Source organism: Vipera ursinii, assembly GCF_947247035.1.
Source record: "Vipera ursinii genome assembly, chromosome: 2".
NCBI lineage: Eukaryota > Metazoa > Chordata > Lepidosauria > Squamata > Viperidae > Vipera > Vipera ursinii.
Genome location: NC_139513.1, coordinates 156212456 through 156238720, shown reverse-complemented (window position 1 = coordinate 156238720; position 26265 = coordinate 156212456). Strand labels below are relative to the sequence as shown.

Sequence of the window (26265 nt, the reverse complement as noted above, 5' to 3'; positions counted from 1 at the left end):
GTTTAATGAGGTTTATTACAACATACAGTTTCCTTGAGGAAATACTAGTTAAAGTAGATTTATTAATCATTACAAATGTTTTTTGTTCTTCTTACAGCATACTGTGTATCCCGATTGGCCTATAGATTCTATTCTCATAAGATGTATATAGAATCTAACTCATAATGGGGCAATTCTGTGGATGGCTAGTCAAAAAGGCCAAATGTACAGACCTGCCCCCAGAAAAGGTAATTTAAGTATCCTTATAGTCTGAATGAAGGCTATAGCATGAAATGAGAGTGGTGTGTTGGGCACAGGAACTACCTTATGAAATAAGACTGTTGATTTGTATTTTTGAGACAGGCTCTAATTTTATATCTTAACCCTACTATTTTACTAAAGAAATGAATCCTAGGTTTTCAACTTAGTGAAGGGTTTTAGGAAATCACTCTTTTCTAGGCAGAACCTGTGGATGCTTACTTAAAATGTAAGTCATATTGCTGTCCCCGCATATACCAAAACAAATTCGAATGAATTTATTTAGAGAATTTTTAATTTTATCTTAAATATATAACTCTATATTTATATGGCTAACAAGATGTTTTAACTATTTTTACTGTTAAAACTGTTAAGTGAATAATCACGGTCGCTAAGCAAATCCAGCTTTCTCAAGTGATTTTGCTTGTTGGAAGCTGACTGAGAAAGTTACAAATTGCAGTCACGTGACCACAACTGCAACTGTTGTAAATATGAGTCCAATGCCAAGCAGCAGAATTGTGATCATGTGATTGTGGGGGTGGAGCAGCAGTTGTAATGTTGAGGACCCACCACCCCTCACTTTTTGTGAGGCTGTTGTAACTTCAAACCATTGTTAAACGAATGATCGTAAGTTGAGGGCTACCTGTACTGAGAAAAATGCTTCTAGGAGGCCTCTGATTATTTTCCAGTCATAATCAGTTTGGTTAACCATATCCCTCTTCAATACACTGTCCATTACTTTCCTGGATAATTTTCTTGATTTCATTTCCCTGGACTAATTTCATGGGTCTGCCATTGCATTATATCTATATCTAGTCATTCCCTTCACTCTTGTATTTGGATTCGTTCGCTTGCCTGGAATTCAGTGATTTAACTAATACGGTAATATCCAAAGATCTTTTGGCCAAGACGGAAACTCTGACATAGTTGCTTAAAGTCTAATCACCATAAAGAGCTTGAAATTCCTTAGGGCTTATTAATTATTGTTTTTAGTATGGCTAAATGATTTTTATTACGTTTTTAGTTTTGTTTTATTGTGATTTTATGTTAACTGTGTGCACTGCTCAGAATCATGCATGTGAGATGGTCAGTTATGTAAATTTACCAAGTAAATACATAAAAATTGGCATAGCTACCTCTGCCTGACATCCCAATCCCATTTCCCTACATGGCTTAGGCCCGGGATACTTGCAGGACCATCTGCTGCCGGGAACGACTTCCCATTGCCCAGTGCGCTCACACAGAGAAGGCCTCCTCAGGGTACCGTCGGCTAGACAATGTCAGCTGGCGACCCCCCAGGGGGAAGGCCTTCTCTGTGGAAGCGCCAGCCCTATGGAACCAGCTCCCCCCTAAGCTTCGGATGGCCCCAGATCTACAGTCCTTTTGCCGCGGCCTCAAAACACTCCTTTTCCACCTGGCTGACCTGGACTGACAGGGATTTTAATTATGTTTTTAATTTTTAACTGTAATTTTTAACTTATTTTAATTTTAATTTTAATTTATTCTACAGGGGCCATTACTTTAATTTTCTTTTAACTTCTGTATTATTGTATGTTATTGTTAGCCGCCCTGAGTCCTTCGGGAGATAGGGCGGCATATAAGTCCCAATAATAAATAAATAAATTAAATTTCATTGAGCACTGAATTCCTAGAGCAGCTTAGCAATTTAAACAAAGGCTTATAATTCACAGTTGTTTGATATGCGGGGAGCTTCTAATGTTCTGGGCAGCTGGAGGAGTCTCTCTTTGCCACCCTGAATGTTTGTCTTTCTCTTTCCAGCTACATAACTGCTTTAAGCTGCAAGTAGAAAACTACAGGAAGCTGGACTTACTAGAGGAGGGTCTTCAAACTGTGGTCCTATGGTTGGTTTCTCATCACAGCAAGATCACAGAACAGGTGGTGGAGCCTGTCTGTTCCTGGGTCAAAGTCAAGATGGATGCCAGTAAAAATGGGGCTGATAATTTGAGGCTGAAGTAAGAAATGATTTAAAGATTAGGTCTCTTATTCAGAACTGGCAATATCGGAATAGTTTATATATATATTTTATTAGGAATTGTTATTTTTTGTTTCCTGCCATCCTAGTAAACTGAAAGTAATGAGGCTGATGTTTCCCTCTCTTGCCATTTAAAGTTTTGTTCTGTGGGAAGAGTCTCTTGTTTTCCTTTTTTAATAATTAAAAATATACTTTATTTATTTTGCACACTTCTGTACCATCCATCTCCCTCAAAAAGAGGGAGATTTTTTATCATTCAAAATTGGCCATGAGCTGTGCACAAAACAAGATTCATTTTGTTTTCAAACCCAGGATAAATCACTATGTTTTGAAAATTCAGCAGACCTTTTTCAAGTCCATCATGTTTTCCTGAAATAAAACTTGGGAATGTTTTGGTGGTTCCAGATTTCAGTCTTATGAAAACTTAGAAGGGATCCTGGAGTGATTTTACAGGTCAGGTAGGGCAAGGCTGATATGTGCTTCCCCTCCTCCTTTCAGCAGCTTCCAGTGTAACATTCCACTAACTTATCAGCCTCCTAATTTTTCCAGCATTTTCCCTCCCTTGTCTCTCCTCAGCTGCTGACTTTCCAACATGGCATATTTCAGACTTCCTTAGCCCCAAGTCTTCTGATATCTCTTCTTCCTTTCTCCTCGTTAGCTCCATGCTGCCACTTTCAATGTCCCAGCATAGTAGAGCTGACTGTCTTGTTCCCATAACTTTCTCACTGCCGTCCTCCCTTCAGTTGCAAATAATATCTGGCTCCCTCACCCTCTTTCCCCCCCCACAAAAAGCATTTCTGCCACAAATAACAGCTTTTTGAGTGTCAAAGAAATACCTTTGTTTTGTTCTACGTATGAACCCAATACATTCAAAATATATGTGCACAGTCCATCTGATACTAATATTCCATGTTTGGGATGTTTTGCATTTTTAGAATGAGTCATTCTCCCTTCAGGGCCTATCCAGCAAAAAGAAGCCGCCTATTCATGGAAATGCCATAGGACTGAGGAAGTTATACTTGAAAGGTCCCAGATTCCAGTGTCCTTCAGCACTGGCCATTTCAGTTGAGGCAAATGCGAGCTGGCAAGATAAATTTGGAAAGAGTGCTATTTGGTGCCTTAACTAGCCAGATATTTTTATGGTGGATTGCTATTTAATAAGGCTACTTAAGAGTAGACCATTCTTTCTATTTGTTGTGGGTAGAGAGCCATGCAAATAAATTCATGTTTGGTGGAAGAAGATCCCTTCCCAGTACTTTTTAACAATGGAGTGTTCAGAACTGATTGCCTTTTGCATCAAAAAGAGCAAGAAGTGGGAACATGGGACAGGTGGTTTAATGCAGTGTCAAATGCCTCCTTGCAATTGATTCCCAAGACTTTCACCACTTTTTTTTTCTTGCCTTTTCCATTTCTCTTCCAGAATTCCCTTACTTCTCCAACATTTGCTTATCATGTCTTTTCATTACTTTTTTGCCTTCTAACCATCTAGTCTTCCCAAGTTTTCTTCTTCCTGTGATTTCTTATACGTTTTTTTTCTGTAGCCACGCAGAATCATTAAAGTCAGGCAACCTCAAAATTGGATAAATAAATATTGCCTTTCCGGAATCCACACATGCTTATTGACCTGGTCACAGAGTGAAGCTTTTCTTTTGTTTTCAAAAATTAAACAAGGGAAAATTGCAGCTTTAATTATTAGTACCCTAGGAGTATGACATTAGGATTATTTTGCATGTCATAACCTCTCCTGTGTCTGAATCTGTCCTTTTGAGCATGAAGCAAACTCGGTCTCTGTTCCCTTTTTGAACCTCTAGGCAAGAGTTCAAGAGGGAGTCGTAGTTGCCAACTTCTGGAACATCAGTGTAACCTATAACCCTATGTTTTTCTGAGGGCTTTCCATCCAATTACTAGTGAGATCCAAGTCTACTTGGCTTTTTCAAAGTCTGCCAAGATTGGCTAGAGTCACTGCTATCTTCTGTCACTATAGGGAGGGGACCCTAAACTGAAAGTTTTTATCAGTAGAAAAAGCTGATACTGAAAAGTATCAGTTTTAAAGCACTCTCTTGATGAAGAAAGCTTGTATCTTAAAAAAATAAGTGTTATAAAAAAATCCATAAAACAAACCAAACGGACAAAAAATGTTTTACAGCAGGGGTCTTCAAACGCGGCCCTTTTATGACTTGTGGACTTCAACTTCCAGAATTCCTCAGCCAGGCACGCTGGCTGAGGAATTCTGGGAGTTGAAGTCCACTAGTCATAAAAGGGCCAAGTTTGAAGACCCCTGTTTTACAGTGAAATGAGTATCCCTGTCCATTTATGACATGAGGCCCTCAAAATGTTGCGTGAAGCACAGTGTAACTGTGCAGTTGACAGAAGCTGCATGTCTTTGCTTTTTACACCTTTTTAATTTCTGTTCTTGTTTGGTTTGTATATTCATTATAGGACTCTGAAGGAAGGTCTTGAAGAGTATCACTTAGATGATGAGATCCTTGTGAAAGTCCTGTTGGAGGAACTAAAGACATACAAAACTCTGCGAGTTGACACTGGCCAAGAGCGTTTCAATGTGATCTGTGACCTCCTAGATATATGTTCAGAAGGGAGCCAATGGGTCCATGAAAGAGCTTTTATCCTAGTAGAATTGGCACAGGTGCTGTGTTATCATGATTATAATGAGCAGACAGAATGGTGAGTATTTAGTATGATTTGATGGTAGCTTTATAATTTACCTCAAGTCTTACTTTGGATACCTCTTTATTGAAGTGTTGCTCAGTTTTAAAAACTGCCAGAGCTGCAGTATCTTGTTTCTCCCATCCTGTCATTACTGGAGATGAGTTGGGAGAGAATCAACCTTGCTTGCTAATTAAGGATTGCTGACTGATGCTCCAAAACTGATAAATGTAAGGATCCATTGCCACTTCAAAAATACTAATAATTAGGGTACTGTATGGACCCTTACATATTTTAAGTGCTGCTGTTGCCATACTTTCTGACTAAAGTACTTGAATCTCTAATGAAAAAAGGGAGAAGGATTTTATCAGTTATTTATGTAGGGATTGGATGATTTAGATACAATAATCTACAAGTGATGAGAATGCTGGCTAAGCTAATTAGAAATGAACAAGCAATCTTCTGACCGTATCATTTATGTTTTCTGAGTATATGAGAGCCCAGTTACAAAAAGAATTCTCAGCAATTGTCTGTAATTATGTCTGAAATGATTGTTAAATTTAGGTCTTCTCTCTTGTAGTTCTGCTCTGGACTCTATAAATGAAGCCCTGCAGTTGTTAGAATATGTGCCAAAGAGCCCACAGAATGAGGAACAGCTCCAGGATGATAAGGCCCAGGCTTTACTCTGGCTTTATATCTGCACAATTGAGGACAAAATGCGTGAGGTATGTGACTAAAAGCAAAATAGCACAGAACTAAAAGAGCTAAATACTGATTTGTGTGTATTCTGTACTCCAGAGAGAGGGGGAAAATAGCTAAGAAAGCCGCTGGAAGGAACATAAGCTTATTTAATTGAAAACGAGAATGCAGAAATATTTACTTCACTATATCACTATATAATTTAAGGTTATCCCAAAATATACAAATTCAATATACATTATATAACAGGAAACAGTGATAACCTTTTAGAAGCAGCTACAGTCAGTGATCATTCAGATTTCCCCAGAGAATCAAATTTCCAAATTTTGATTCCCCCCCCCCAGTCATGTGATCACATTTTGGGCGCATGGCAACCAGACTGCATTTATGACTATTTGCAGTGTCCTGCAATCAAATGGCCACAATTTATAACTTTTTGCCAGAAACTGGCATTTACTTTTGGTTTCTGGCAAAAACACCCATTGGCTCAAGGGGTTTGCTTAACAATGTTTGCATTTTGTTTGAACTGTCTCATTTATCGGAACCATGACGCACAGTGTATGTTTAATAACTGCGGCATTCACTGAATATCCTCTGCAAAATTGTTAAAATTGGACAGTGTTACATGGTGACCTGCTTAACGACAAGCATGACTTATGGCCATAATTCTAGGCTCAGTTATGGTCGAGGACTATCAGTATAAGAAATCACAAAGCAAAGAGCCCAGTGAAATTAGAATAGGTCATTTAAAGGCCTGGCAACTTATTTACTGGCTAACTTTCAAACTAGTACAGTTCTCCAAGGATTTCAGCAAAGGTGTTTTACATCATTGCTTAACCTTTCATGATTGGAAATGTTGATTACAGTAACAAGTAGATGCTCCATGCGAGGGGTATACGCGGTCCCCAGAGCTGTTTTCCATCTTCTGTAAACATTGAACTATTTCAATGGAGTGGTCAATGTAAGAACTTGTTTCCATGGTACCAAAATCATATATACTATATAGTAATGGTCTAAATTCTAAAAGTTTGTTAAAGGATGAAAACAATAACTTTGGTGTAGTGCAGGGGTGTCAAACTGCTGGCCGCTGGGCCGGTTTCATCAGACCGAAGCGATGCCCACCCTATTGCCGGCAATGCAAAAAGAGTCTCAATACTTCGTGACTACGTCACGTGACGTGCCAAGTTTGACACCCGTGGTGTAGTGGGTTCAGCTGCTGGCCTAGAAAGCAGGAGGCTGTGAGAACCTATGACAGCTGCCTATCCCAGGTTCTTGGGAAGGACTCGATGTATAAAAATGCCAAATCCAATTTAAACATCTGGCTGACTGTGTGACCAACCATAATAACAATAACCACCATTAAAAGCGGACTAACCACTACATTGTTATTTTGTATTAATTGATGGTAGGAAATGATATGTCTCAAGAGTTCATTCACAGGTGGTTACATGAAATCCCCGCTATCGTATAAAATAATGCATATTGCAGGATGGGCTCAATGAAATCTCTCTCAGATAGTTTTGAAGTTCTCTTATCTAAAATTGTGGCATAAGGGATGGAACAGAGACAGTAAGAACAGTGTCTGGCTTACATACTAAGGATGCTGTTTGCAATACTTGGTTCGTTTAATGTTAGTTCTCCTCTCTCAAACAGAGTATCAAGCAAGAGCAGAGAACCAGAAATACTCAGGGTCAAAAAGACACAGAAGTTCTTCAGAGCTTTGAAACCAATGATCTCGCTTATGAGGATAAATCCCACGATGACAAGTTCCTGTATCTTGGCATTGCATTTAATCTACATGCAGATTCTGGTGAGGATATTTATATTGCTATTGGACTGAATGGAACTGTTAAATTGAAAGAGATATTAGTCTTCTTGGACTACTTTACCAAATATAATTTTTCATTTTAGTTTGAAAACAATGTCATAAAGCAGGGCTGGTCCCAGAACACAGCCTGTTGGGAACCAGGCCATGCAAGATGCGAGCGAGCACCTGGAATCATCCCTTATTGGTTTATTATTTGCTCAAAGTTAAGATAAGACATTATGTTGTAATAGTCTGGCAACCCTTTTTCTTCTTTTTCTTTAGTTCTTTTTTCCCCATTCTCTTATTTCTCTAGTTTGGGTTACTTTTAACTACGGTACTGTAATTATAACAACTTTGCATATCCAGTCAAGATTAAAATCAGTGATGCTTTTTAGAGCACTTCAATATCATTCTGAACCTTTATAACTAAGCAAAATAGTTAATCTTGCTTGGGAATTTTCTATTGGAAACACTTAAATAGCAAACAGGAAGTCTAAATCTAGGCTCCATAAACAAGTTCTTCCAGTTTACACAATATTACAATTGTTTCATTTCTTAATTTCAGTTTTTGCTCTTTGTAGGAGTTCTTTTGCGGGAAAGAATTAAAAACAAATGAGCATAATATAAAAGCATGCAATTTGTAGCAACAATAACAATAAACACAACATTTTTTTTAAAGAAAGGTGTTTGATACTGCAGATTCAGGGCATTTGCCAAGGAACAGCATTCCATGCTATAATTAAGAAGTACATTGCTTCAGCTGTTAACCCTGTTACCTTACACAAGGGTATTAAAGGAGAGTTTGTTACTACCCTAGTGTTTTTATCCATCTGATATCCAGGTTGGAAAACACCCAAAATAATTGAATTTCAAGCTGTGTCCAGTGGACATATATCTTGTTTCCCTGTGTCTTGCAGTTGAGGACATTAGACAAATGTCTTTAGCAGTTCTATGCTGCTCAAGGAACGATTTTACCTGTGCTTTCTCAGATTGCTTAGGATGCAGCAGATGAGCTCCTCAGAAAGATAAAAGTAGGGTTGGGTCTGGCTGTTTGTAGAAATGCACATATTCTGGCACTTAACCTGTCATTACTTGATTAGCAAAAAACAAATATAGTCTTGTAATTGTTCCAAGCTTTCCTCTCCTTAGACTACTTTACCAAAATTTAGGGATAGAATTGTAATAGATATCAGACATGACTCGGTCTCTTTCAAAACAGTTTCTCTTCTGTTGAGATGGGACATGTTTTAATAATAATATACTCTTGAAGGTAGGCTGGGTCCTGTACAGGCTGAAGGCACAATTGAGCTAAAATAATCCTATTAAATTTGCAAACTGTCTTTGCCTAATCCTTTGCTTTCTTTGTAGTGCAATCCAGATGTTTGGATGATGCCCTGGCCTTATGGAAACAGCTCCTATCAAAAGGCAGGACTCCAGCAGTACGGAGCATTGAGCAAACAGCAGCATCCATGCATATCATGGCAGCTTTATACAGAATGATGGGGAAGGTATATTAAATGCTGGACATTCTGTTCTGGGAATTTTGTATAACTTGATTTTGCTTCTTTAGCTTCCTTGATGCTTGCTCTTTTTTTTCCCCTTCCTATTCCAACCCTCTCTTGCCTGTCTGGGATACTTATGTAAAGCCTTGTGCCTCAGGAATTAGAGAAGATGAGAGATGACAACTGTTTATGCACCTCGCAAATGTGATGTATCTTTTCTGCTCTTCTAACTACAAATGTTAACTTTCTTCCCAATCAGATTATAAGAGAAAGAGTGGCCTTCAACTGTTGCTGCTTATAGTAATTCATGTTTGTTCTCAAGCATGTAGTGTTAGCAAGTAGAAAATTTCTAAGCAAGATTAACTATTTTGCTCAGTTACAATAACCAAGTTGGAATGATATTGGATTGAGGTGCTCTAAAAAGAATCACTGATTTTAACCGTGAGTGGATATGAATTGCTAGGTTAGTGAAGGAGTGGAGAATCCCTGGCCTTCCATCATAATCATTGGGGGAAGGACTGGGAGTTATAAATAGGAGAACAGTTGAAGCTCTGCAGGTTTCCCAAATGTATGCATGGTGGAAATGTTAATGCTGGTTGCAAGAACTAAGTCAAAATGTACAAAAGGGTTTGGTGAGGTATATTAATGAAGTACAGGTAGTCCTCATTTAAGCAACTTCAATTGGCTTTGGTGAAATGGCCGCTAAGCAACATGTTTGTTACTCTTCAGCATACGTTGTTGTGAGGCACAGAAATTTGGGCATAAATGCGGGTATTGGTCAGAAAATTATTTTTTTACTATTGTTTATTACCACTCTATTTGTAAACAAGGCAGTTGCGAAACAAGGATTACCTGTAGTTTTATTTGTAGCATCCACCTCTACTTTTTCACCCACTGGCTGTCATAAAAGGATGCTAATTGGCAGTGTGGTATCTCTAAGTAGCTCCTCTTGATCTCCAGGCTTTTTAAAATAAAAATGTCTTGAATTTCTGTAGCATTCCATGAGGTATTTTTTGAGATTGTAGTCTGTCAGTATATTCATTTTTTTTTTAAAAAAACCCACAGTGGGAACATTACCGTATTTTCCAGTGTATAAGACTGAGCATAAAAGACGACCTCCTACATTTCCTGTTAAATTATAGGGTTTGGGCTTTACTCGCCGTATAAGACTAACCCTCTTCCAATGCACACCAAATAAAAATTAAAAAACATCAGATTTGTTTTTAATATGGTAATTTTAATTCAAATGCTTATGACATGCAGGTACTTAGTAGGAAAAGTATCACTTATAAACATAAGGCTGTTTGTTATCAAACATGTAAATATAAAACAGTGCAAGTGGATTAAACTTCGTAATTCACTCTAAAGCTTTCCCTGCGCAGACCAAATGGGAGATCCGCTCCAGGTTTTCCAGCCAGCCTGCCCAGTTCCTGAGTCAAATGTGTCCCTAGAACTTAGCAGCTGCTCTGGCTGCTGCATTCCCCACCTGCCTTTCAAGTTGGGATAGACTGCAGCTGCTCTTCAACTTTAGAAGGAAAAACTCCCAGACCCCAGCCTGTAAAAAATCACAGACTGCAGCTTCTTCTCCAATTGGTCCCGCTTTCCCTGCGCAGACCAAATGGGAGATCCGCTCCAGGTTTTCCAGCCAGCCCTGTCCCTAAAGTTTCAGCATTCGGCATATAAGATGACCCCTGACTTTTGAGAAGATTTTCATGGGTTAAAAAGTCGTCTTATACACCAGAAAATACGGTAGTCATAAAGATTTTAAAGCCCTGTAAAAGTGAGTAGCAGATGCTTAGAATTATGGTTTTCCAATTTCTTGCTACTGTTCCTTTTTCTTGCTCTTCTATAATTTTCAGTGCAGGAACAATAGAAAAAAAGAGCCTTGGTGGAGCAGTGGGCTGATGCCTCCTTAAGTAACACCAGCTGCCTGCAATTAGTGCAGGTTCGCATCCCACCAGGCTCAAGGTTGACTCAGCCTTCCATCCTTCCGAGGTAGGTAAAATGAGGACCCAGATTGTTGGGGGCAATAAGCTGACTTTGTAATAATGCCGCTTGGGGTGTGTGTGAAAGCCCTAACAAGCAGGCATATACATAGAATGAAGGCTACTGCTAAGCTTGTAAGCCGCCCTGAGTCTTTGGAGAAGGGCGGGATATAAATGTAATAAAAATAAAATAAAAATAAATAAATAAAAAATAGGTGATGCAGCTTTCTCAAAGAAAGTACCATCATACATATGTATTTCAAAATGGAACACCTTTCCAAAACGTTGAATCAGCATTTTGAATGAATTCTTGCAATTGAATAAAATATGATACGCAGAATGTATGATAGTTCTCTTTACGATTTCTGTTTTGTCCAGGTTTATGTTTGAAAGTTTTTCTCCGATCAGAAAGAAAGCAAAGTAGATGGCCAGCTGGTGACCAATGGCTATGGCAGCTTTATTTGGAAGATAATGGCCATAAAATTGTTAATAAAGTAGAGTTTCAGTTTTTGTTCAGTTTTAGTGAAATGAGAGTCTCCAGCAATACACTGTATGCTTTGCTTGCTTTGTAAGCTTATGCACTGGCTAAATTTATTTATTTATTTATTTATTTTAATACTATTTCTATACCGCCCTTCTCCCGAAGGACTCAGGGCGGTGAACAGGGCAAGAATAAAAATACAGATTACAAAAGTTAAAACAAGATTAAATAAATGCCCACATACTAAAATACATCTTTAAAACCCAATAAAATAGCCATAACAACCCCCCCCCCCCAATCCCTTCATCAGGCCAGGCCAGCTTGTTCAAAAAAGTATGTTTTTAGGTTGCGGCGAAAGGAGCGAAGGTCGGGCGCCGTCCGGAGCTCAACCGGTAGCTGATTCCATAGCTCTGGGGCGCCCACAGAGAAGGATCTCCCCCTGGGGGCCACCAATCGACATTCTCTGACCGGTGGCACCCTGAGGAGGCCCTCTCTGTGGGAACGCACAGGGCGGAGGGAAGTCGATGCCGGCAGCAGGTGTTCCCTCAGGTACTCCGGACCCCTGCCATGTAGGGCTTTGAATACCATTACTAGTACCTTGCAGCTTCGGTTTGTTCCTGTTCAGGGAAAAATGGGAAGAGTAGATTATTCAACTCCAGGAATAATTTCCAAACTGCATATTGTTTTTAGTTTATGAATCTAGGACCATCTTTCTGTTTAAACATTAGCAACTTTTACTACAGTACCTCAGTTCTACAGGAACAGGTTTGGGCCATCAGAGTTTTCCAGAATGTTATAGTGCTGTCTCTATTCCACATATCATATTATCATCCTCTACATTTCCTGTTGTACCTTTCCCTTTCAAAGTTATATATCTAAATGTTTTATTCTGCTTTTATTTTGCAGCCGCTAGAGGCTATAGAGAGCTTCTTCCTCATAACAGCTCTTTCTGATGCACTTAAAGATTTTGTTGGGAAAACCAGTGCCTTGTGCCAAATAGTTAAGCTCCTTCTCCAGCTGGAGTGTCCCAGTTATGCTGAGGTGAGTATGAGGTGTGGTCGCAATGCAAATATGAGCACATCACAAGCCCATATCTTTGTTTATAGCCCATTGTTATGTCCCAAAGGTGCATTTTCAGGAGGCAGCTGGACTTTCCTGTTTTTCTTTGAAGACATTTCGCTTCTCATCCAAGAAGCTTCTTCAGCTCTGACTGGATGGTGGGGAACGGAAGGATTTATATTCCTTGCAGAGTATAAATGGATTTCCAGAAAACATTGCAGGCGACAGGAACTATTTGCACTTCAGTTTGAGATGCATACAACACAGACTCATCCACAACTGCCTGCGCCTGTCTTCCACTGAAACGACACAAGGCAAAAAACATCCTGCAGCCTAGAAGGCTCCACACACACTTGCACTACTCAGGTGACCTTGAGGACACAGGTAAACCTCCTAATGGCCTCAACGACTCTCTAAAAGAATGCAAACGACCAGCTCTCTGCAAGCAATATAAATCTTTCCATTCCCTACCATCCAGTCAGAGCTGAAGAAGCTCTCTTTTGGATGAGAAGCAAAACATCTTCAAAGAAAAACAAGAAAGTCCAGTTGTTTCTTGAAAAAGCACTTTGGGGACAACCATAACCTGGATGACAGAGAATCTCCATAGATATTCAGCCCATTATTATTCTGTTGGTCCACTTAGGTCTGCCCCTGCATACAACTAAAATTCGGCAACAGGAGAATTCTGGAATTGGATCTTGAACTTTATGCACCCAAAATACATAGTTTGCTAAAATGACATCCAGTATAACAAACATGGAGTTTAATGGATTTCTCCTGATGTTATCACATGCTGGTTTACTATTTTTTATTTTCTTTAAAATAATACAAAATAACATCGAAAGTGTAAAAAAATCAAATCAAATCATAGTATAGCAAAAAGCCAGATTCAGAAGTCATAAAGGAATATTTCCTGTCTTTCATGAAGGGAGGAATAAGGAGGAGGAAAGTAGACTATAAATGCCGGATTTTGTTTGTTCATATTAAACTAGGACAGCCATGAAAGCAATAGATTGCCATATGTCTCCCAGTGATCCTGAGCGGTTCACAACAATCAATAAAGAAATTAAGATATGATCAATAAGATGTAAAAGATAAGAGATGGTAAGTGGAAAGAAGCAAAAGGTGTCATTCTTCCTTGCCAAAGGCCTGGTGAAGAGTTAGGTCCTGTTTGCTCTTCTAAACAAAAGCTGAGTGGAGGCCACCCAGATTTCACAGGGAACCTCATTCCAGAGGGCAGCTGCTATTATAGAGAAGGTGCAGTTCTTGGTCCTGAGAGATGATGATGTTTAATTAAGAAACCCAGCACACACCAACCCTGCCAGACTGGATTGACTGGGCAAAGGCTATGGAAAGCAGGTGGTGGTAAGAAACAAGGTTCTGTGCCATGTAAGGGTTTATAGGTGGCACTCTGAATCACATCTGGAAGCAAACTGACAACCAGTACAGATTGCAAAGCATAGGTGTTACAAGTGCATACCAAGACATGCCCGTTACTGCTCGTGCCGCTGCATTCTGGACCAGGTGAAGGTTCTGGGGGGTGTCTTCAAAGGCAGGACCACATAGAGCGCGTTGTAGCATCACCTTTGCTTCTATTATATAAGCTTCTCGAGAGGAAAAGTCTACCTTACGTTCTAGAGGGGAAGGTATATGGAGGAACAGTCTCCTCCTTTTAAAGGATTTTTCACAACTTAAGAGTCTTTGTGACTTCATGCAATGTATCAGAGCTTTTTCCCCATTGCCGGCAATGGGGTGGGCGTGGTTTCCTGGTGATGCATCCGGCCGGCAATTTGACACCCCTGCTTTAGGCTGTTGAGATGAATTGCTAATGCTCAATCATTAGCTACATTCTCTTATTAAATGCTAGTGGCCTACCTGTTCCAACAATGTCCTTTTCCCCCTTTTATTTTAGACTCTTTTAAGGGAAGCTGAACTATGCCTGAAAAACGTGGATGGAAATAATAGCTCCTACTCGCTGATGAATCAAACATTGGCTGTGCTCCATAGCAAGCTGTATTTAGCAAACTGCAAGGTATTTGCTGTAGAATACCTTTTTTATTGAAAAGTTTTACAATACATTTTTAAATACAAAACCCCAGCCCTCCCTCTCACCTCTCCCCAAACCTCCCCAACTCTCCCCTCCCCTCCCCCCCTCCCCTCCCTGACTTCCCAGAGCTAAATACAGGGTATAAAAATACAAACAAACATCTAAAATATGCAAACAACAATAAAATTCTATCGCACTTTAACTCTTAATAAAATAACTACAAGCTAATTATACATCATATAAATCCGCTACTTATTCAAATGCTAAGTGAAACTTTTTAGTCCCATATTTATTCTGAATATAATCTGTCCATCTCTTCCACTCCACAGTATATCTCTGTTGCGATTGATCTTTCAAATACGCTGAAATCTTTGCCATCTCCGCCAAGTTAGAAACTTTTAAAGTCCATTCTTCTATAGTCGGCAGTTCTTCCTTCTTCCAATATTGCGCTACTAAAAGTCTCGCTGCCGTAATTAAATTCAACATCAATTTAATATCTACAACGGTGGTATCTGTGATAATACCCAATAAAAACAATTGCGGAGAAAACTTTATCCTTTTCTTGAATATTTTTTGCATATTCCACCAAATTTTAATCCAGAAAGCTTTAACCTTTTTACATGAATGCCTTTTTATATGTGTTGGATTAATAAGCTGGTGTGCTAAAAAAAAAGTTGAAGTACCTTGGCCTTCATCGATGTTAGATCTAGCCTCTGTTGGCTGAGTTCACCTCTAGTCAAGGATAATCATTGATTCTAGTTGTATCTCATATGACATACTAGAAAGCAACATGGATATCTTGCTTCTGTAGAGTCCCAAAGGGAGGCTGTTGTAATAGTTACTATTTGGCTCTGCTATCGAAAGTTAGTTAACCTTCTCGTTTAGTTACCCTTCTTGCCTAGATATTACTTCTTCAGCTATGCTTATGGCAAGGAGATTCATCATAGCTAGACTATCATCTTGTTGTCTTCAAGACATACAGTACCCAATTGACTCCCTATACAGTAAATAGCAGTGGCACCTTCCATACCTAGAATGACCATAATTCTACTACAAATGGTGCACCCTGTCCCTACAGATGCTGCTGAATTACCTCCCGGTGCGTTGAGCAGAGGTGAGGGATACTTGGAATTTTTGTGCAGTAACAACTAGAAATTAAATCATGAAAAAACATTATTCTTTAGGACTGTACAGTAGTCATTGTAAGCTTGTAATTGTAAATTTAGTGATAATTGTTAGTAAACCTTGTTAGTATTTTCATGGTCACGTTATTCTATTTTTAACATTTTATCCTTTAGAAAGATTGTTGGCATACTTTTGTGAAAAGATTATTAAAAATATTTTCAAGCCGGCAATGATATATAAGGTTTTCCTCCAGAATAACAAGAAGTATCATTCACTAGATGATAGAACTGGTGTAGAAGAGAGTCATCTGCCTTAGCAGAAAAATAAGGAACCAATCTCTTTGGCCCCATGAGCTTGGTACTTCGAAGGCCCCAAGTGACCAACTTTCTGGGAACCAAACTATTGCAGAAAGCAAGAAATTGACCCAGTCCCCTTTCTTATTCAATCTACTAACAAATATTGGATGCAATCTGCACTTTGTGATTCTCAAGAAATTTCTCTGGAGTTGGCAAATCATCTGCAATCTGAACAATGAATTACTGAAAACGGCTGGCTAGTTTCCAGAATAGAGAACTATCTTCTTAGCAACTGATGTTTCTTCCTCTTTTCTTTTGATGAACAGACTGAAGAAGGCCTCAATCTATTAGTAGAAATCCTTCAAAATCCAGCTTTGCAAAGATCCTCCAAGGTCTGGTATCTGCTGCGAGCCAGTGCTCTCCAGCTAACTGCTGCTTATCTTATCTTACCTTCTTCCACTCTCCCACTGACACTCCGGCAAAAGCTCTCTGTTCAAGGTGAGTGTGAAAATCTGTGTTCCCCTTTTTCTTTCACATGCAATATGCTTCATCCTTTATAGGTACCACACTGTAAAATGGCAGTGCAATCCATCCAAGGAGAAAGTTTTACCCTATGGTTTTTAAGTTCCTCAATTGGTCCAGAAATTGACTTTCAAATCTAGAGACCTGACTTTCAAACCTAGAGCATATGGAGCAAAAAGCAGAATTATAGATGACTGCTCTACGTTCTTAGAGAAGCTGCATCAGTAGTGGCCATTTGGAAATTCCATCTTGCAGGGGAAGATAGATAATTAAAGAGTAAGAAATGGGTCTTGCCTCCTGGAAGCTTTCAGCTCCCATTGTCATCCATCAAATGTTAAAAACTGGGGTATTTGGGAAGGGGTTTACAAATAATTTCATTCTTTCCTATAAAATTCAAAAAAAAATTGCTTCTAGAATGCTTCACTGTTTCATTGAATGGCCTTTTTGATTCTCAGAAGGTTGGAAAACTGTAGTGGTGGATTTACCACTGTGAAAACCAGCTTATATCTTAAATGTGCAATCTTGGAAAATATTGTAGATTGCATTCTTGTGACTAAGGTTTAGTGTGTGGATTTCATATGTGCCTGTGGACAGTGTTGTATGGATCACTATGTTATGATGTAAAGGCAGACACTGTTCTCCCAGATAAAATATAAATTAAATACATTACTAAAAGGAAGAATACTTTTGTGGGATTTTGTTTATTTGTGTTCTTAATTTTAGCGCTTGCAGAAATTAAAGAGTGTCTGCAGCTATGGTCCCAAGCCACAGGTTGGGAAGAACGGTCCTCCACAATACTTATAACCAGTGCTTTTTTTGTAAAAAAAAAAAAAAAAAAAGTGCCGGAACTCACACACATCATACAACCTGCCTTGCCTACCCTACAAAGTTCCATCCAAAAAAGGTGCCGGAACTCCGTTCTGGGCGTTCTATGACAAAAAAAGCCCTGCTTATAACACTCCTCAGAAATATCAACAACACAAAGATCCCATTACATGGATTTCTTGAGAAAAGTTTCTCCAAGCCAAAGTGTTTGAACAATGTAATATTTTTGTCTTCTACCATGCAGGATGGAAGACCCCTGAAACGGCTCTAAGTGATGCACACAGACTGTACCGTAGCATCCTCTTGAACTTTTCACTCATTACCAGTGATGCATCAACAAAAGAGTCTCTTGAGCATCCATTTATCGATCAGGGTAAATTATTGTTGCTTTTCTATGTGTATAAGAACTCTTGCTATGGCTAAAAGCCTGTGATCTTAACGCTATTAGCTATCTATGGCTTTTTAATTAAATTTGCATAGTATAAAGGCTGAAAAAAATATTTTTGTACACTGTAAGTTTGGCGACTCCTTAGTGATGAAATTCCCGTTTCTAAGGATTTGAATAAAGGGTCAACAATCACTTTGCTTGCTTCTTTGTTCTCTTGCTCCATTTGCATATTTAAAAATGTAGGCTTAAGAATGTGTGGGTAATGCTCACCTAATTTTTAGAAATCTGAAAAGTCATTGTGAAAAATCAAGATACCGCTATATTCCAGAGGGAGCCTGCCCTGTTTCACATTTAACTATGATTACTTTATATTTAGTAATTGCCTTGTATGTCTGTTTTGGTTAAACCAATAATTATTGGGTAAACTTAACATTTAGGGAAAAATAAATTACCAGAGTAGGTTTGGAGATGATGCAAAGTGGAAGGACTACATATCCAGGCAACTATTTCCTCTCTTTTTCTTAGCTTTGGGGAACGGTTTGGTGGTTTTGGAGTTTCATTTAGTATGTTAACCTATCTATCTGTAAAGTATGTACCATAATTATAGCATATATTGGCTTCAAAATGGCACAAACTTATTTTTGATAATGATTGGAAGAGACTTTATGGAATTTCAAAATGGGTATTATGTGACCCAACTGTGAGCTAAGTGGAATTTTGCTCATGTTCCAGAATGCTTTATATTTTTCACCGACAGGACCACTTAATATCCCAGCTTATGCTCATCTTTGCCACCTCCACCTAAAGTGTTTCCTTTCCCTTTTTGTTTCTCTCTTCCTTCTCAGGTGATAACCTGGTGCAGAAATGGGAAGTGCTGGCAGATATGTTTGTTTGTTCAGAGCGTTTTGTGTCTCTCCTTAGCAAGATTGAGACTGTAAGTGAAGCCAAAGCTTTCTGCCTGGAAACACTCAAAATTTCCATGAAGGTGCAATCCATTCGATGGTAAGAAACATGCAGATAAAGCAAAAGGGGCAGAATTATGGGAAATTACAGACTTCGAATTAAAATGAACTTCTAACCCTTCACTAAAACATAAGACGATTTCTGGGTCCCCGGTTTGCCTTGACATATAGAACTAATCATTTAAAATACATTGGGATTCATAAAACATTATACTTGTTATTGTTGCTGTTGCTCTTATTACAGCAAGAATAACGCTAACGAGAGGACTATGAATGATTTCAAAGGAATTGTGGGTGGTGTATATAAGATCCGGTGCATCCAGTGCTTTTTTTTAAAAAAAGAAAAAGGTGCCGGAACTCACACATGTCATACAACCTGCCTTGCCTACCCTACAAGTTTCCATCCAAAAAAGGTGCCGGAACTCCGTTCTGAGCGTTCTATGAGAAAAAAAGCCCTGGGTGCATCTATTAGTGAATTCCAGTTGCAAGTCAAAAAATTTGAAATATTGACTAAGTGGGCCGCTAAGCCCACTGAAACAATGGAGGATGCCATCTTGTTACAGAGGATAACCAGGTGGCTTTTTACTTTTCCTCTTAGGTGTGCTCGCTTTCTGGTTCTGAAGAGCGAGCTGGAGCTCCAGCGCAACAATCTGGATCTTTGTGGCTCAGATCTTGAGCAGGTCTTCTTTCTTCTCGAATCGGGCACAGGTGATAAATCTAAGCAGGGTTGAACTTTGTTTATTTTATTTATTTATTTATTATTTTATTTTATTTTAATTCCATTTATATCCCGCCCTTCTCCGAACACTCAGGGCGGCTTACAAGCTTAGCAGTAGCCTTCATTCTATGTATATGCCTGCTTATTAGGGCTTTCACACACACACACCCCCAAGCGGCATTATTACAAAGTCAGCTTGATTGCCCCCAACAATCTGGGTCCTCATTTTACCTACCTCGGAAGGATGGAAGGCTGAGTCAACCTTGAGCCTGGTGGGATGCGAACCTGCACTAATTGCAGGCAGCTTACTTAAGATATTTAAATACCTGCCCATTTTCTAACCGACTCTTGGCAGCTCCCAATCAAAAGTTAAAACAACACATAAAGCCATATTAAAACTATTAAACTAAACACATCAAAGCATTAAAAACAACCATAATCCTGGCAGAGCAGAGGGCTTTTTGTTGCAAGCAGCATGTCGGTTTGAACGGGTCGATCAACCACTCTATTAAAAATTCAGTCTTACTTGGAGCAACCGAGGTTCCAGGGCGATAGACTGTTATTTCATTTCAGGCTGCAGTTTATTTAAGCTGTGTTTCAGGAATAATGAAGGGTTAAAAAAAGTGTTGGTGAGGGAAGAACTATGTTATGTTACCCTCCTGATGAGCAGTGCCATATTGCATCAGCTCATATTGTGCAAAGGAATCCGGAATTTGCAGGACAGGATTCATTGTCAAATTATGAAGCAATAAATTGAGAGCCTGTTCTTAAGATTTGTGTTCAAATTTCAGTAATCTTCACAACAGAAATAAATATCAGGAAGCAAAACTCTCCCATGACGAAACCGAGTTGTTTGATCAAAAATTACAGATTTTTTTTTTCCTGTCTTGCTTCTACCAGCATTTCATTACTTAAGTTATTTCTGAAAAAAGGTACCTTGGTCAGTTTTTGAGGACCGTATGCATGGCATTTCAGACTTTAGACCTGAACTTAGTTTCTTTAGAAACATAGTTTTTCAGTGAAATGATTTTGTTTTTTAGGACTAGCCAAAGAAGTTAAATGTGGTTGAGTCTTGACTTTTTTTCCTCACTCCCTTCTCTCTTTCAGGGCTTAAGTTGCTGTTTACATAATTGCTCTTTGTACTTCTCTACATCTGGAGCCCAAATAATTGGGCTAGGCATCTCTTGACACAAACTTGGACAATGGGTTCTACTCAGAGTCTGTTTCTGAAAAGGTCTTCCCTAGAGTAGGAGAATCTTTGCAAGCCTGTCAAGATTCGTGGGAGGAAATACATTAGAATAGTAGCAAACGTGTTAAGCATTTAAGGAAAGGTTGTAGATTTTTTTCATTTTGTTCAGTTCGTTGCAAGGGGGAGAAATTACTAAATGAACCTTTTTCTCTTTTGTTGCTAGTGTTTGAAACCAAAGAAGGAAAGGGGAAGGTGAAAATCAAGCCCAAGAAAGGAAGCCCTAAGGGCAGGAAGCCCCAAAGCCCGCACTTGGAGTCTCCCGAGGAAGAACAGTCATTCTTGAAAAAAGCCTGCCTTGAATTCATTGATACGGTCCCTGTGCAAAAGACTTTAACTACCTCACCAGTACTGAGGCCAAAGCTGAAGAAACAGCTCAGCTTCCTGAGCCACTCAGATAAGTGCTGCTGTCTGCTGTGTTCCGACGTGTTCCTCTCCACCGTCTGCCTCCGCTGGCTGATCACCTCTGTGGATGGAGAGCTGACCTTTGGGAAAAGAGTGGAAGGATTTCGTCTCCTTGAGGCTATTCTGCAACGGTGCGCCAGTGTGGCTCAGCGGATCGCCCACGTGGTAGCACGTGTATCTCAGCAGGAAGAGAAGAAAGTTGTTGGTCCATGTCAGTCCACCGTTGGGCTCCTTGATGGTCTCGTGGCCCACACCTACGTGCTACTGACGAAGCAAAGCATGAACAGCAGGACACAAGGGAAGAAATTCTGGCAGTTTCTTGAGAAGGGGTTGACCTTTCTTTCCTCCAGGGGGCCTCAGCTGCTTGAACTTGAATACTGCAGGGCCCAACTACTACTTGCCAGAGCTGTGGCTGCAATTTCTGTTCTCGCCTCCAGACAAGACAGTTATACAGAAAATATCCTGTCTAGTACTTGGTCGTGGAAGTCCCCATTGCCTCTTACTGGAGACCAAGAAATCAAGCAGGGAACAACAACAGAAGAGACTTTCAATACAGTTTATGCAATGTCTCAGAAAAGCAGAACGAAGAAGCAGCCAGGACATGTCTCAAAATCAAAGTCTAAGAGAATCCAAGGGACCAAACCTCGGCCTGTGATGAACCCAAATGACCCCTTTGCCCTTGGAGACTCTGATTCAGACACTCCTTTCATTGTTCTTAAGCCCCCTACTGAATCCTTCTGTACCCCAGCACAAAAATCCCTTCCAGTCTCCAAGAAAAACCTGTCCTTAAGTGCCAGGTCCGTCATTACTCACAAGGCTTCGTTTGTGGTGTTTGAGGAATCCTCTCCAAAACTGAACACTGAACTTCCAAAAGCTCCCAAAGTAACCAGGAGAATGAAAGCCCGAATTAAGGTAACTTAATTAACATAAGGGTTGGGGTACTATGCAGTTAAAAGGATGTTTGACCTTGTAAATGAATAAAGATGTTATTCTAATAAAACAAAATGATATTTTGCTTAGCTGTGGATGTCTTGATACAAGCTTGTTTTAGAGATAATATCCTCCATACAAGGATGAAAAAAGAGTTTCTACTTCATGCAAATATAGATCATGTATGTGCTTCTTGCGGGTTACCTTGATAAAAATGTAAGAGTTATTAATTGCAAATGCATTACATTGGTAATCCTTATGCGTATTGATATAGTGGTGGTCTCAAAATCTCCAAGAACCTTAACCAGTGGTTGGGCAGGATGACAAGTTAATGGCCCATTGCATTGTTTAGATTAAATATGGCATTTTTATCAACCTATCGAGCCCTTGCCAAGGACCTGGGATAGGCAAATGTTGATGTTTGTTATATTCTCTAGTTCTTTCTCTTCTGTTGTCCCCAGGTACTGCCACGTCGGCTTTCCCCCCCCCTCTTTCTGATCAACAGTTTTTAAATCTGAGGTGCCTGTCTGTTGAATTCTAAAGTCCCAGAGCACTTTAACTTCTTCCATTTTCAATTATTTTCTCTATTTTGTGCTTCCATCAGTTCTTGCTTGCAGAGCAATGATATTTCTTGCATATTGTCCAATGCATCATTGCTGCTACTTTGTCATGCTGTTGCCTGTAGTCCAGGGGTGTCAAACTCAATTTCACTGAGGGCCGCATCAGCATTGCGGTTGCCCTTAGGGGGCTGGGTGGTTATGGCCAGGGTGGGCGTGGCCTACTGGGTGGGCGTGGCTAGAGTGCATATGGCCTACTGGCTGGGTGTGGCCAGCTCTACATCGTTCGCATCAAGGGTTCCTATGGGGGCCTGGGCAGGAGTGGGGCAGATCTGAGGGTCTCTGGCAGAAGGAGGGTCTCTGGGCCAGGGCCAAGGCAGCGGGGGCCGTTCCCTCACTGTTTCCAGGATGGCTTCGGGGGCCACATGAAACCACTTCGTGGGCCGGATCTGGCCCCCGGGCCTTGTGTTTGACATGTCTGCTGTAGTCAGTCTGTGTGATCTTGTAGCAGCTAAACTAGGTGGTCTACTGTTTCTTCAGGTTCTTTGCAGAAGTGGCACTTACTGTCTGTCACTGTCTTCTCAATTTCAGCTTTGTATGCATTTGTCCTTAAGGCTTGGTCTTGTGCAGCCAGAATTAGCACCTCTGAGACTTTTTCTTCAGCTTTCCTACTCTTAGCCATTGCCAGGTCTTATTATCTGCTTTGCCTGCTTTTTTTTTAACGTACTGACCATGTAGTCCTTTGTCTTCCCATGTCCCTTTTCAGTTATTATTTTAAGATATTTGCCCCAACATTTAAAAATATATTTTGGTCAACTCAAGGCACTTAACGTACCTAATATTCCAGCCTCCTATTTTCTCCACACCAACAGTCCAATGAAGTAGGTTGGGCTGAGAGAGAGAGAGCAACTGGTTCAAAGTCTTCTAGCTGGCTTTCATGCCTAGGTGAGGCCAAGAACGCAAAATTGCTAAGCACATTGGTTTGTGCTTAAATTGTAAGCCGCCCTGAGTTGTCGGAGAAGGGCAGGATATAAATGGAATTAAAATAAATAAAAAATAAATAAATTTCTATTCCAATTCTATTGTGTTTCCCCGAAAATAAGATGCAACTGAAAAATGAGCCCTAGCATGATTTTTCAAGATGCTCGTAATATAAGCCCTACCCCCAAAATAAGCCCCAGTTAAAAATCATCAGCCAGACGGATGCATGTAGTACCTTATTTCCCCCCAAATAAGACCTAACCGGAAAATAAGCCCTAATGTGTCTTTTGGAGCAAAAATTAATATAAGACCCGGTCTTATTTTCGGGGAAACACGGTACTTGAAAAGCGTACAAATCTCTTTGTTTCTAAATTTTTTAAAACGCAGGCACTTCTTGCTTAACAATCCTAATTGGGACCAGAATATCCATCACTAATATCCATGAAATCATTAGGCAAAACATCAAATGACTACATTGCTTGGTGATGGTGGTTTTGACAGTCATTAGGTGAAGACCTCATGCTTCTCCTACCTTGCAGCCCTCGCCTCCCCTTCAAACCCACCCGCCCACCTAACTCCCTCCATCTCTGACTCTTTTGGCCACCCTGTACTATACCATCCCTGCTGCTCCCTTTGCCTTCTTTTCCAAGAAAATGAGAAATCCCATCCCTTTGTTATCCCCAGATTCCCTTCAGCGATGACAGCGATGCTGAAGGCCATCCGGAAGCAGGGCCAGAATCCCAGCTCCGTGTTGAGAATGAACCAATGTCTGCTCCTCGCAGGACGGGACGGAGGGTAGCATCTAACAGAAAACCAGCTAAGGCAAACTTTGCTAAAATGGAGACGTGCAGTGCTGGCTCTTCACAGGAGTGCTCCAAAATGGTAAATCCCCAGCTTGGGAGGCCAAGAACTAGGAGATGCGCTAGACAAGAAAAGCAAGAAGAAACCCAGAAAGCTTCCAAGGAGAAAATTCATCAGGAAGATGAAGGAGGAAGAGAAAAGAAAGAGATTCTAAAGACAAACAAGAAGAGTTCAGAAGACAACATTGAAGTCTTGCGAGGTTCAGATGAGGAGAAAGCTATTAAAGGTAGGCTTTATGTTATGAAAATAGCAAGCAAAAATCAAGGGCTGAGCAGACTGTAGATTCATATTAATATCAACAAAAATGCAGAACACTGAGAAAATAAGAAATAGAGCTGAGACTGTAGGGATATAAATAAGCCCTATCTGACCTAAGGAACTGGAGGACACGTCGTTTCTGTCAGTCTCTTCTTCTCCCCATTGGCTTCCTTCTCTCCCTTCTTGTCTTTCATGCTTTGAAGCACAGCACATACTGTGGGGAGATCTGTTAAACGCAAATTCTTAAGGTATTTCGAAAAACGTAAAGGCAACGAGAAAGGGAAGAAGTCAACAGAAAAAAAATCTGTTGACTTACACCCAAAGTTTACCATTGGAAGTAGTATTGATTCCTGATTCCAACTTCCTGCTTACTTTAAATTCTTCTTGTCTGCCTGGCCAAACAATTTGCGGTAGCCAAGTAAGAAAGGAAATGTTCTAAATATTCTAAAATGTCTATTTGGGATTTGTAAAAAACTGATTTTTATGAGGCTCAGCATTATCACCTCTGTCCATTGAGATTGGATCATAATATCATGTAGCTGAATATTTCAGCTTGCCTGAGCAGCAGCTGAGAATGGAGCTCAGGCCTGCATTTCACCATCAGGCCTTTCCGGAACCGAGAACCGACCCATAGATCGATCCATGGCAGGCCTGACTGCAATGGTAAGCTCCACCCGCCCCCTAGCTTGATTTTTAGGCTTGCGCCTCACCTCAAAACTAGGGCTTATTTTTGGGGTAGGGCTTATATTAAGCCCACCCAAAAATCAAGCTAGGGCTTATTTTGGGGGTAGGTCTTACTTTTGGGAAAACATGGTATATTTACTGTGGATTTGCAGCAACAGGCTGAAGTCAGTTATAGCCCACATAGATGATGCACAGTAAATCCAAAAATCAACTGTTTCTAGATGTTTACTGTCCAGGTTAACAGCAGCAGCAGCCCTGACTTAACACCAGTAGGCATCAACTGTTGAATTTGCAGTCTTTGTGGAGTTACAACGAAGGCATAGATTATGATCATAGTCTCAAAGGCAATATTTCACATCTGATTTGGACAAGATGGAAAAGTTTTGGTGTTCTGTTTCTTTATCCTCTGCAGAAACCCAAGGACAACCAAGCACAGAAGATCAGGAGGTCCTCCGGAGAGATTTTGGCACTGTCTTACAGGGAGGATTTTCAGCTACAGAGAATAAAGTTTTGGAAGATCCCTTCAACTTCCATGCACTTGCCTCTTCACTAGATGCACCGTCTGGTAAAGAGCCATTCAAATCTGTTTTCTCTCAGTTCTTCCTTTAAAACCACTATTGTTGGAAAGATTTACCTAACTATGGCTTCCACAATATACTGCATGAAAACCCTTGCAATTTTTTTGACAGAGAAGTTTGAATTCTGATATTTTTCTGGATCATTTATTTTTAAATTTCTATCCCAGTTTTCACTGCTATAGTTGACCAAATTCAATCTATTGCCTAGGGATCTTTTTTAGAAGAGTGCCCTTAGCTGTAATTTCTTGTGGTCCCGTAGCCATTAGTTGTACTGACTATGGCTGATGAGAAACTAAGCATCATTCCAAGGCACTGGCTGGGAAAGGCTGAGTTAGAATATCAGCAATCCTTTGTGCAAGCTGGCTTCACTCAGAAGTTTCCCCAAGGAAAAATCCATAGAATTTCAGCCTATACTTGCTATGCTCTTGACTCAGAATTCTTAGATTACTAAGAAA

At 40.0% G+C, this 26265-nt stretch overlaps 1 protein-coding gene across 1 annotated transcript in view; it reads left to right on the top strand.

Annotated features, from left to right (window-relative positions):
- Positions 1–26265, top strand: part of ESPL1 (extra spindle pole bodies like 1, separase) — a gene marked incomplete at its 5' end in the record, with an annotated part of 44497 nt that overhangs the window by 3025 nt on the left and 15207 nt on the right. The window contains 17 exon segments of the mRNA XM_083356603.1: positions 29–64; positions 66–160; positions 163–227; positions 2017–2210; positions 4670–4912; positions 5475–5619; positions 7247–7403; positions 8769–8908; positions 12275–12409; positions 14340–14459; positions 16222–16393; positions 17487–17615; positions 18476–18632; positions 19191–19300; positions 20723–21873; positions 24114–24516; positions 25645–25797. Of these exon segments, the coding sequence (XP_083212729.1) occupies positions 29–64; positions 66–160; positions 163–227; positions 2017–2210; positions 4670–4912; positions 5475–5619; positions 7247–7403; positions 8769–8908; positions 12275–12409; positions 14340–14459; positions 16222–16393; positions 17487–17615; positions 18476–18632; positions 19191–19300; positions 20723–21873; positions 24114–24516; positions 25645–25797 (3605 nt within the window).